Here is a 12,997-nt window from a genome sequence, read left to right on the forward strand (position 1 = left end):
AATGGTAGGAAGCAAAACAAACCTGATAAAACAAATAAACAAAGTGAATGTGAGCGGGGCAAAAAAGCGGCAGTGGAAGAAGAGAGGAAAGGTCTGTTTTTACACACTTTTGTTGGCTGTAGCTAAACACTCTTTTATGGCGTTTCTCTACTTGCCAATCTGTTTTTCTCTTTATCCCTTTTCATCTTTCTAACCTCCAAATCGCACAAATTTTTTTCTTAGCACCTCGCCTTCCCTAATCCTGTTTAAAGTTCTATCTTAACCCTTCTCTCTCTTCTCTCAGTCCTGCTCATGTATCCATCTCATCTCTCTGTGTCTTTCTCCATCCAGAGTGGGGTGGCCACCTGGTCTATTAATCAGACTTGGTCAGTGTGGACAGCAGAGCTCACAGAGTGTTGCCCTTCCGCCCCGACTGCATTAGCAAGCCCTGTAAATACTTCTCAAAAGACGAGAGAAGAGGAGACTGATTCGGGTGTGTTTTAATCAATTATGTCCAATGAGTGGTAGGGAAATTGGTCCTACTGGGCCAAGTACTCTCAGACAAACAATAAGTTGATTCTGCTTTTAAAGTGGCCCTATTATGCTTTTCTACTTTTTCCCTTTTCTTTAGTGTGTTATATATATTTTTGGACATGTAAAAGGTCCGTAGAGTGTAAAACCTGAAGTCCACGCCTAAAAGGAGTTACCCTCCCCCTCAAAAACACTGCTTCTGAGCTGCCTGAATTATCTCCTTCACTTCCGTAACTTTATGAGGTCATAATGTTACGGAAGTGACGTAAAACTCCTTCCAGTTAGTTTGGCCCGCCCTCAAACAACAAAAGAGAGAGACGGAGCTGAAGCTCCGGAGGAAGAGTTTTTTGAAATGTGAAACATTGACCAATCACAACAGAGCGGGCTAGCTGACCAATCAGGGCAGACTTCCCTTTCTGGAGGGAGGAGCAAGCGCTACAAAGGAGCGTTTCAGAGAGAGGGTGAGAAGAGGTGCTGCAGGACAGCCAGGATGAGAAAAACAAGGCGGATTATGAGCATTAATGCATGTTAAAATGTTGTAACTGTAACTTGAGATAAAAATATGCACCCGTAAAAAAGGATAATAGGGCCTGTTTAAGCTAAACATGTGGCTTTAAATGCTCTATCCATGTAAATGGAGTTGCCATAATCCATCAAAAATATGTGATGGATTATGTCAACTGTGGCTCAGAAAGTAGAGCGGGTCATCCCTTAATCAGAATATCGGAGGTTCCCCGGCTCCTACAGTCGATGTTGATGTGTCAACAATTAACCCCAAATTTCTCCTAAAGGCTCTGTGTGTGGGATTGGGTGTGAATGATTAGTTTGTTCTGATTACCAGGTGGCACCTAGCATTGTAGCTCCTGCCATCAGTGAATGGGTGTGAATGGGTAATGACATGTAGTGTTTAAGCGCTTTGAGTCGTCGGAAGACTAGAACGGCGCTATACAAGTACAAGTACATTTACCATTATAGGGTCTAAAATATATTTATTCAGATAGATTGACTTTGCTTAAGAAATTGGATAAAATGAATTAAATTAAATGTAATACCTAACTTTAAGTTGCTCTGAGAGCTTTGGTCCAAGAGGGACACATTACTTACACTTAGTTGCTTGATGAATACAGGCACAGGCCTTTCGTGTTTTTCTCTTTTGAGTCTTCAGATGTCCTGCTCTTTCTTTTCTGTATCCTGATGTTTTTCTGATCTCTTGAACATTCCATAAGTTTAATTCATGGTGACTTTTAACTTGACCTTATACACAGGGCACAAAGGAAGTTGCTGAAAGTATTAATTTTCACACTGAATTCTGTTTAACATAAAAGTTCTGAATTAAACTGAGTACATACCAATGTCACGATACATTGCTGTGCAAGGGAGTAGGCGTCAACCTATACACTTCATTATAGACTCATCTAAAAACATTTTAAACTAATGAATGATTTAAGTTTATGATTAAAGTCTGCTACAAAACTTGTTTTTTCTTGGAAATTATTAAAAATATGGGTGCACAAGAGCAGATAAATGTCCTTCAATTCCTCAGAACTAATAAAGCTTCCTCATTCAACTTCCATACATAAGTTTTCGTTTCCTTAATTGTTCAGAATGAGATGGTTGTGTCATGGTGAAGTTCAGCTTCAACCAATTACCCCCTGGAAGGATTATTTTCAGTAGCTTATTATGTTATATTTTACCCATTGGTTACAATATGCTAAATTGAGCACATCCAGTTTAAAGATGGGACAACGTATTTATTTCTAACTTACTGCTACACAATTGTATTGTGTTTAATAATAATAATAATAATTAAGCCTTTATTAGTCCCACAATGGGGAAATTATTTCTCTGCATTTAACCCATCCCGGAGGAGCAGTGGGCTGCAATGAAGCGCCCGGGGAGCAACTTGGGGTTAGGTGTCTTGCTCAGGGACACCTCGGCATGTTGACAGTAGAGGGGTTTGAACCAACAACCTTGTGGTTACGGGACAAGCGCTCTACCTCATGTGCCACAGCCGCCCCTTTATCTGTTAGCAATGGGATTTTGTTATAAAATATAATGGAGCAGCAACTGCTGGTATGCACATGCAGCTTTGTGGGACAAGTGTATGGTTTGAGATAAATGTTACATTATATTCATATAAGTTTAGAGCTTCCAGAAATGTCTAAATCAAATGTGTCACTTAAAACTCTTAGCAGTCTCGACAGCCAGAAGTGCCATTGCTTTGTACCAGTGAATGCTAGCACAATTTAAGAATTGTAAAAGTGAGTAAAAGTGGGTAACCTCTAGGGATGGAAGAAGGTGTTGAAATGATGTGTTACTTTATCAAGACAGATCCTCCTCCTTCTTCAAAGCCCATCCTCCGGGAGATTTATAATGACAGTCCCCACTGGAGTGCTCTCAAAGGGGAATGGGTAGGTTTAGAGAAAACAGCCTTTAAGCCACAGAGGTGAGTCCTCATTTTCTTATGCACTCCCTTACACTCTTTACATTTCCATACATTTCCTTATCTGTCTTTAGGGTACATGATTTTGAGCAAAGTGTGAAGATAATGCCATTATTGCGTGTGGAGCATAATAAAAGTGCAGTGTTTTAAAAGATCTCTGATATTACCATAGCAACTAAGAAATAGTTTTTTTTGTGGCCTATGGAGGTTTACGCAAAATACTATTTAAAGAGTGAACACAGCGCTTTTAAACATTCATGGAGAATGATGTCTACCAAATAATTTCTCCTACTAGAACTATTACTTTGAATGTTATATCCTCTACTTTTTACTACTTTATTTTAAACACCGCTACTGCATATATTCTAGTTCTATAGCCCTGTTTTAGGTATCGCAGATATTACTACTAGTAAAATTCTTTGCTGCCTCCCCAGGGATCTTTAAAGTTTCATATTATCCTGTCTTCTCTTAGAAGTAGACAAGAGGGATTTTTTACAAAAAATTGCACCGCCAGAGATGCCACAAGTATATTAACAAGTTACATTGACCTCCTGCTAATCTTAACAATGTTGTTACACGTTGTTGTAGGTTGGGGTCTTGGGTTTAAATAATCCCATCTACACTTACACTGCACATTGAGCTGGACCTGTGCCTCCCTGCGTTTGATGTTAAGCCCGTTGTAGGGAGCAGTCTGGCACCGGTACGCCCCCATCATGTCCCGACTGACGTTCCTCAGTCTCAAGCGGCCATCAGGGGTCTCCATTGTTGTCATGTTTGATGGCATCAGCAGGTCCTTTTCTGCCCGTGACCAGAGTATAGGTGGACGTGGTTTGCCATCTACCAAGCACACCAGATCAACGTTACCTCCCTCTCGCACACTGACCACCTGACCTCCTGTTGGAACCGACAGCACTGGAGGAGAGACTGAAGGAAAGGAGAGAAGGAAAGTAGGAGTAAGAAAAAGTGTAATAATGTATTAGATTTTATTTTTTACTTTCTTTACAATGATACAAACTGCTGCAATAGGAAAACAATCATTTTCATTACATTGGCGCTTCAGAAAAAAAGCTAAAGTAAAATTGATATATTGTAGCATGTAAGTATTCACTAAAAGGCTATATGGATAAATTATATATATATAATTTCAGAATAAACAATACTGAAAATGAACAAGTGCACCAAAATGAAAAAGAAGGGGTATATTTTATATAATTCTGGAGGACATGACTTAAAAATTACAGATGGTGTGAACAGAGTAACTTGATAACAGAGACAGACTGAGAATAAAAAGCAATACAATAAACTGACATTAACAAGGCAAATTTTATGCCATCTGAACATCTGAACATAAAAAAAAGAACTGCTAAGGAATTAAGTGCTAACATTATTATGCACACATGAACACACAGAGAAACAAAGTCCTAAAAGTTGACCTATTGTTTGTATGAACTGACATATTTTTCTTGAATCAGCTTCTGACAAACCTATAACCAGTATGTTTGCCACCCAATACACTTTAGAGAAATGCTACTGATCAACAGTTGCTTGCACATGCATGCACTTTGTCAGAGATATAACATATAAAATAAAAGCAAAACCTCACCACTGTTCTGAGAGATGTTGACATCCACACGGAGCTCCGGCACCCTGCTGCCTGGGAAGTTCGCCACACAGCTGTAGGTGGCCAAGTCTCTGAACTTCATGTCCACAATCTCCAAGCTACTGGTTCCGGGTGCCATGTCTGGGTCACTGCGCAGCAAGATCAGGCTATCCGAGTTGAAGACGGGTGCACCGTTCTTGTACCAGGTGTAGTTGACCTTGTCCTGTGGGGTGGCATCAACGTGGCACGACAGCTTGAGGTCCCGACCCATCTGGATGGTCTCGCTGTCCTTGTTGGAGTCTGGTGTAATCTGGAAGGTCAGGTTGCTCATTGCTGTGTGGAGTAGCGGGGTGAAGAATAAAGAAAAAAAGGGTTAAATAGGAGGTACAGTGTCAGGTTAGATGTTGTGCAGTCTTGAAAAGATTTACTTTTTTAAAAATACTCACAAAGAAATGCCTGTGAAAAGACAAAACTAAAAAAAAACCTATCATTTTTAGGCCTTGTCTCTATAATCTTTCACTTTCAGCCTGAATTAATTTTTACAAAACGAAACATCTAATAGTTATTTAGTCACAAATTTATTCACTCACTCAACTCATATTTAACAAGTTCTACAAGCAGCTGCTGCTAACTGCTGAGTAGCCATTGTTAGTATAGTGTGAGGATATTACTATCAACAAATAACACATATACATGCATTTGCAAAATATGTGTACAAGTATACAAATTGGGGGGTTGTCCATGGTGAAAACTAATTAAACAAACCGACACAGAAAAAAAAGCATCTTGGCAGGTTATTAACACATAAACGAACTAGTAACTCATGCGCTGGCCTTCAAACTGAGAAGTGGTACACTTCAAAAGGAGTTAGTTATGTAGTTATACATTGATAACTTGATTATGTATGACTAATGCTTGGAATTTATATAAAATATATGTTCTTGTATTGTATGATTATTATACAGTTTGTGTTCACTAATCTCTTACCCTTTACATAAACGTTTTTAGTTTTTAAATTATAGTTTAAATTATATTTGGCAATTTAAATCATAGCAATACAGTTTTTTTTAACAAGTTTGTTGAATATAAATTAAATGTAAATATTTGGGGGAGGCACAAGATGGCTGTGACAAGCTCTAAATGAGTAACTTCCTCTTAAGATAAAATAAATCCAGTCCGTGTTGTGTAGCGTGCTAATCCATTTCTTTGTCTTTTTAGATAACTTTGTATAATTCTGTATGTCTTTCTTGTTTCTGCAATGTATGTACCTTCTGTGGAGTTGAATACGCTCCTTCAGGACAAATAATGAACTATCTATCTATCTTATACAGAGGGGTAGACAAGTTTGCATCATCGCATGTGAGGCATAAGGAGGAGGCGAAAAAGAAACCAAAGGGAGAATGAAATTGAAAAAAAAAAAAAGAGAGAGAGAGGAAGACGAAAATTGTGAAGGAAGGAGGGACAAAAGGACCTGGATACAGAATAAAATAAGAGAGGGATAAAAAAAGAGTAGGGGGGAAACAAAATCAAGGACAAAGAGCAACTCTCACACTGTCACATTTAATTTTCAGTTTCAAAGGCTGTGTTGTCCCCAACAGATTTCCATGTTGAATACAAAACAGCTCTTTGTTTCTCCACTAACAGGAGAGACAGACGGCAAGGAGGAGAGGAGAGCTTGGTTTAAACTCCATTGAGCTTGTTAACAAGATGCATGGGTGGAGTCGTGGGTATAAAGCAGTGACCATATGTTCATGTGCTGTGTGCATGTGATGTCGGAGTCTGTGGCTGTGTGTGCAACCATGTACATTTTCAACTGGGTCGCCTGCCTACCGGAAGACCCCTCTATCTCTATGATGTGTGTGTTTGTGTGTGTGTGTGTGTGTGCTTACACTGATCGCGAGAATGTGTGTGTGTGTGTGTGTGTGTGTCACATTCCCTGGCTTGCCACCTGTGCTGGTGTGACGATGCGTTCAGGCCCATTAAGCTAACAGGAGAAACCCATCCAGCATACGTTCTGTACAGTGTTAACTAACAGAAGAGATTGTTGCTAATTGCCTCCACTCCAGTCCAACTAATTGGAGTGAATAAAGATGATTAAAGGGACTAAAAATAGCCGGAGGGGAGGGAGATTGGACGGCTTCTTGTTCTAACAGCAGGGAAAAGCACGATACTTAACTCTGACAAGAATCACATCAGCTCTCTCTAACGATGGATCAACTGCAGGTGTGTCACACTCAACGCAGACACATACAGTGCACACACAAATTAATACATTTGCACACATTCACATACTACAGTCGAAGAATAAAGCTAACAAGGACTGGACAGATGGTACTTTACTTTTTGTCAGGGAAATAAATTCTGCTTCAAGTGATAAAAATGAAAAATAGAGTCAGTTTAATCAAAAAAAATACATGCTGTCTAATTAATATTTTCAAAAATACTAAGATATTTTTCAGCTGTGTGTGTGTGTGTGTGGTTTTGCTTAATAAAAAAAATGTATACTAACCCCTCAGATTTCAAAAGGAAAGAAAAAATATATAATGAATACAAATAGTAAAAAAATGCGCACATTATAGTTTCAAAGCTTGTAAATAGGGAACCTACATTGTTGCTGGATCAGCACAGCAGAAATCAGGTCAAGTTTGGGCCAAGAACACACATGTATTACTTACTCCTGACAACAAGATTGACGTTCTTGCGCGCCGGGTTGCCCACATTGTTGACAGCCGTGCAGTTGTAGAAACCTGCGTCAGCCGGAGTGACGGCTCGCAGAATCAGCGTTGGCCCTCGAACTTGGGCGCTGAGGGGAAAGTCATTTGGGTAACGCGACCACACCACAGTGGGGAGGGGGAAACCTGCTGTCACCTCACAAGTTAAGAGCACATCCTGCCCAGGATCCACCACCACCGTGTCGTTCACTGACAGCCGGATCATTGGGGGAGCTGTGGGGGGGGGGGGAGAAGAAAGGAAAACAGGGAGAGAAAATCACTTTCCTTGTGGTTATATGGAACAGAAACAGTTTTTCTTGTGATTTGCTACTGTTGTACAAGATTGGTGGTTAACTGACACCTAGATGTTGTAAATAATCATCTTAACTGTCTCTGCACCTGTAATCTGCTACATACTTTCAAATGATGGTCTCCTAGTGGGATTGCAGGATGGTTAGAGGGTTTTTGCATGTAGGTGAGTATCTGTCTCTCTGTTTGTCTGCCGGAATGTCCTTTGAATATCTCGAGAACCGTTCATCCAGCTGCAGCTCATTGACTGAACTTCCCTTTTATCAACGAGCTAGGAACGATTGTCGACAATGCTGTAAGCGTCAAAAAATGCGCACCTAAAGCCTCGGTTATACTTTCGGAAAGAACGGACGCACAGAAATGAGCTGATGTTTACCTTACGTTAAACAGACATAATCAAAGCTCCTCAAAGTTCTCCGCCCATCGGTGTACACTTAGTTAGAAAATGTTGGATGTGCTAGGACAGGTGAAAACCTGCCTCACGGAACCCCCGCTAAGGGGCCGGGCGGCCCTCGCAGATCCAGCAAGCATAAATCACGTAACGGCACTGCGCAAGTTTTTTTAGTATGTGCTATGCTACTCTGTGACTGTGTGCATATAATATAATGAACATAACTTCATCTTAAAAGGGAAAAGGATTCCCCCCCCTAACACCTTGAATATGAGGCTCTGCACCTCAAAAGCAATTTTTTAAAATGAGTGGTTTGGCCTCCTGGTCTATATAGACCTCAGCTAGTGTTTTTCAATGTATCAGCAGGTTACTGTAATTGCATTTACTTGGTATCAAACTCAATCCTTGCTTTATTGGCCAAAGTAAAAATCTGGAAAAAACGGAACCTGAGGACCGGGCATACACTTGAATAAATGAATCTTGAGCAGCAATGAACTCCCAAATGGTCAGAAACACTTATGTATATTTCAAGGGCAGGAAATACGGCAGTCTATGGAGGATCACCACTTCACTCTGTAAATCCCAAGACACACAGGCAAAACCTGACCTCCAACCAAATCAGCAAAAAGCTGTTTATAAATTAGTTTTGACTGCAAATATAAGGTAGTATGTGAAAAAGTGTAAATATTTGCCTGAGTGTATTCAATTTCTTTCACAGTGTGAGTGTGTGTGTGCCTGTGGGCAATTGTGCATTTATGTAAGGGTGTGTGAATTTCCTGCCCTTCCTCAGTACACATCAATCAGTAAAGCACAGGTAATTCATGTCTCGTTCCCATACTCTCGTATTGCCAAAATCTTCCCCAGGCCACTCCGTCATTTTCCTATGACTGACCTAATATGATAAAATACAGGATGACCCAAAATGCAACTGCAGAGGGGGGAAAATCCTGTTTCCAGACAGAGATCGATTGGACCCCAGCAGTTTCATACCCAAAAAGGGCAGAGCAGTGGGAGCGTTGGGCACACACACACACACACACACACACACACACACACACACACACACACACACACACACACACACACACACACACACACACACACACACACACACACACACACACACACACACTACATGGTATAGTACTGAGCAACTGACAAGGAAGGAGAGAATAAAAGACAGGTCTAAAGCAGGATAGGGCTAAAAGGGAAAATAAAGGATATTAATCATGTAAGAGGAGGTTTGGAAAGAGGGACCTACAATGAAAGTGCACAGACACACGTACACACACACACACACAAACACACACCTTGATAACTAAATGGCATTATGCAGTGTGTATTGTCAGCACAATTTCCAAATACAGAGTGAAAATAAAATGCAGAGATTATTTTGATTGTAGTATACTCATAAGACACCTTTCCAAGACATCCACCAATTAACTGTTCAGTGTATATAAGAGTAGAGTAACTCCAAAAAAAAGGACACAGACACTGTTTAATTTTAAAATCACCACCAAGAGAGTTGTCAGTAAACAACAGCTAATATGTGCCAACTGATGGTTCAGTTTCGTCAATTAGGCTGAGGTTGTAAGAGGTTGTTCCTGTCTGTGGAAGTACTTTTTCATTGCGTTAATGAAATACACTACACAAGCTTGTATCTACATCTTATCTGCCAAGTGTAACAAAGTCTGGGTTCAAGTCAACTTGTCATAAATCCAGCAGTATAATGAGTTATTGACTCTTAGGCTTCCTCTCTCAGCAGGTATGTCACTAGTGGTTGTGTGTGCGTGTGTGTGTTTGTGTGTGTAACTTTTCCAGCTGGTGAGAGATGTGCACGGGCTCAGCGTTCGGCACTACTGTGGCATATGACATGCTTAATCTGTGGCTTATGGAAATGTTCTCAATAAGTGTAGCATGTGGAAATAACATATTCAGTGCTAAGATGGTCATAGAATGCAAACACGCTCCCTAGTCGTTAAAATAAGTTTACCATTCATCATGACTCCATCCAACACAAACCAACCTAGGCTCAAGGGCATGCTTAACTTTCCATGTTCAGTGGATTTTATACACAGAATCAAATTTATATGTAATGTGAAAGTGTTTTTGAGCGTATATATATATATATACATTAACCACTAAATGGTTGTTAAGTGACTACTTTGTCCATGATGATTCCAGTAAATTGTGTGTGCTGTCAAAAACCTCTTTGTAAATCAAGGCTCTCAATATTGCAATATTGTTTCAAACAGTATCAAACAGGGTTTCCTACATTCTTACGTTGGCGAAACACCTGTTTTATGGTTATGCTGTCTAGTTCAATGTAAAACTGAGCACTTTATAAACCATTAAAAATACTCCACATTACATAGGTGGCAGTCCTGTCTGCAGGGGCTTGGGATAGGTCTTTGTATATCTCGCCATAGTGTGTAAATGGGATGACAGGAGGCTAACTAAGAGAAATTAGCTTGTGACCAAAATGCCACCTCTTTAAATCACTCGAGTGGCAACAAATATATTTTTGGTGAAGTTTATATAGAAAGGTCTCCCCCTCCCTCATCAACAGCAGTAAAAACACCCTGAAGCAAAGCAGTCAGGTCCCAGTTTCTCTACTGGAGTTGCTTCACTGGCCACGAGTTACTAATCTGTGCTGGTACTGTTGAGCTCTGTGTGCGGCTTTGTGTCTGTGTGTGTAACTCTGCCTCTCTGTGTGAGTATTTAGCAGCAAAATAGAGGAAAAACAAGGTCACTGTATTCTGTTTATAATGTGCTCAGTCAACCTATCTCTTTGAATTATGTATTTATTCTCTATTAAGCTGCCATGTCACATGTGATGATAATGTTTGTGTTTCTATAGCGCAATAGTGCAATACTCTGTTGAGGAAATGTGTCCAGGGTCATTTTGTAGATAAAATATAAGCAAGCAAAACACTTGGCTACTGAACTTGTTGCATAAATTTCTCCCAATTATTTTGTATATTAAAATTTGCTTGATATAAAACTAAATAACACACACACACACACACACACACACACACACACTTATACATTCAAGCAGATCCTACGATACAGTATTAATTTGGGTTAAGCTCTCTTTTCATCACAGCAGTGCACAAATTGTGTGTGTGGGTCCTAAAAGATCTGAGTCTTGGGTTAATTGTTGGAGTACCTCTGTAGTCGACAGATAGGGAAGAAGTTCAAAGTCAATTGCTGATCCTTCATAATACCAGGTGTGAGATGATCGTGAAGACATTTACCCATCAAGACATATTTGTCTCAGTTCTTACTGCCATTTTTAGCTGAATAATTCAGAGATGTGAGTGCACATGTGTTTGTAATGTGTATTTTAACTAGTATGGACATGTAAACAAAATGACATACGTTTCAATGTCTTTTCAACATCACTGTTTTTTTATTTGCTTTAGGGATCAGTGCATTATGATTAATGCAGAATGTATCATGATAACATCACCCTATAAATTAATGTTCATCAAAACTTCAGTGACTCATTTTAAATAAAAAAATCCAGGGAGTGTTAATCATATGAATGCAATGCCATTATTATATTGAGCCATTCCATTGATGGTACAATATGAATGAATCTATTTTTAACATAAGTTCAGCAAGTTATTCAGTTAGTTATGCATTATTTAGACATGGACTTGTCAAAAAGTGTTACTATTTTATGTTCAGTTTTTAAACAAAACATTTGTCTACCACGAAACATATTGACTTGTTTAACATTGGTGCATTTTTAAGGTTTTAAATATTTTTTGGGGAGAATTTTATAGGAGTGTACTCCAAACGGGTCTTCTAAATGACAAGACAGAGGAGAATCCAGGCTTATCGAGCTGAGAGAGAGTTAATCCTCAGTGAGAGTGAGACCGACCCCACAGAGCACAGGAAGCAATTCATTCCTCTAATAGACTTTATGCAGTACATCCTCTCATCTAATCTCTTTTTTAACAGATTGCAATCGCCGTAATGAAAAAGGTGCACAGAGGCTCAACAAACTAGTTTACCGACGGCTGTTTCTACTATGACAAGAACACACGCATGCCGTGCGCACACACAGACAGGCTTGTAGACTCGTACATGCCTGACAAAAATGAGCATGCAAAAATCACACACTAATGGGGCATCTCTTTAGTTAATCTCACTAGTGATGGCCCTGAAGCTGACAAGACATTTCACTGGTGTAACAACTGCAATCAGCACATAAATAGCACTGTCCACTTCCATTGTATCAAATCACAATGCTAGGATAGTAAACCCCTGTGGGCCTGAAGAGTCTTTCAAGTATTCAACGAACCTCCATGGAACCTCCATGTCTGTTTGTTAACTACAGTTACAGTAAAATAGAGTATAAGGGCAATTGGGAATATATTAAAGCCCTGTGTGCTGTCAATATTGATTATACTGGCATTTTAAAGTTGAAAAGTCAAAGAGTATATGTATGCCGCTCACTTAGTTTCCCTCTGAGTGCACTGGTGTCCCGCATGAATATAAAAGATGTCAGGTTAATTGGACTGTAGATAAGCTATAGGTAAGTGTTAATGTAAACGGTTTAAACAAGTGTTTCAAATTAACAGATGAACGAACAAATAAAAAGATCATAAAAAGCCAAAAGTGCAGCTCACGAAAGTCTGAGGAGAAAACAAAATAAGAGAGAACACCATGTGAAGCAAGGAGGGAGGAAGTGAGGATTTGAGAATTATAGCTTCAATTTCCTGGGGATGCGTGGGTGACAGCAACGGTGGGATCAGCCAGCGCTCTTCCCAATGTAATGGGATTTATGTGCAGCGCAGCGGTTTACAACCAGGTAACAAATGCCTCTCTCTACCAAGCTCACACTTTCCCACTCCCTCTCTTGCCTTTTTCCCTCTGTCAGTTTGTCACCTCTGTATCTTCAATATCGGTCTTTTAACCTTCCCCTGTCTCTATACCTGGTTCTCATTCTTTCCCTGTATTCTCTCTATGACTTGCTTTCTCTTGCACTGCCATGCTGTACTGCCCGTTATGCGATTTTC

General features: G+C 39.8%; 1 protein-coding gene across 3 annotated transcripts in view; it reads right to left on the reverse strand.

Moving 5' to 3' along the window:
* Positions 1 to 12,997, reverse strand: part of LOC129107070 (MAM domain-containing glycosylphosphatidylinositol anchor protein 1) — a 179,557-nt gene that overhangs the window by 45,165 nt on the left and 121,395 nt on the right. For all 3 annotated transcript variants that reach the window (XM_054618452.1, XM_054618436.1, XM_054618444.1), the window contains exons 7-9: positions 7,229 to 7,498; positions 4,557 to 4,886; positions 3,581 to 3,877 (exon numbers count right to left, since the gene is read on the reverse strand). In XM_054618452.1, the coding sequence (XP_054474427.1) occupies positions 3,581 to 3,877; positions 4,557 to 4,886; positions 7,229 to 7,498 (897 nt within the window). The remainder of the gene's footprint in view (positions 1 to 3,580; positions 3,878 to 4,556; positions 4,887 to 7,228; positions 7,499 to 12,997) is intronic.

The sequence above is a fragment of the Anoplopoma fimbria genome, chromosome 2 (genome assembly GCF_027596085.1).
Source record: "Anoplopoma fimbria isolate UVic2021 breed Golden Eagle Sablefish chromosome 2, Afim_UVic_2022, whole genome shotgun sequence".
NCBI classification, from domain to species: domain Eukaryota; kingdom Metazoa; phylum Chordata; class Actinopteri; order Perciformes; family Anoplopomatidae; genus Anoplopoma; species Anoplopoma fimbria.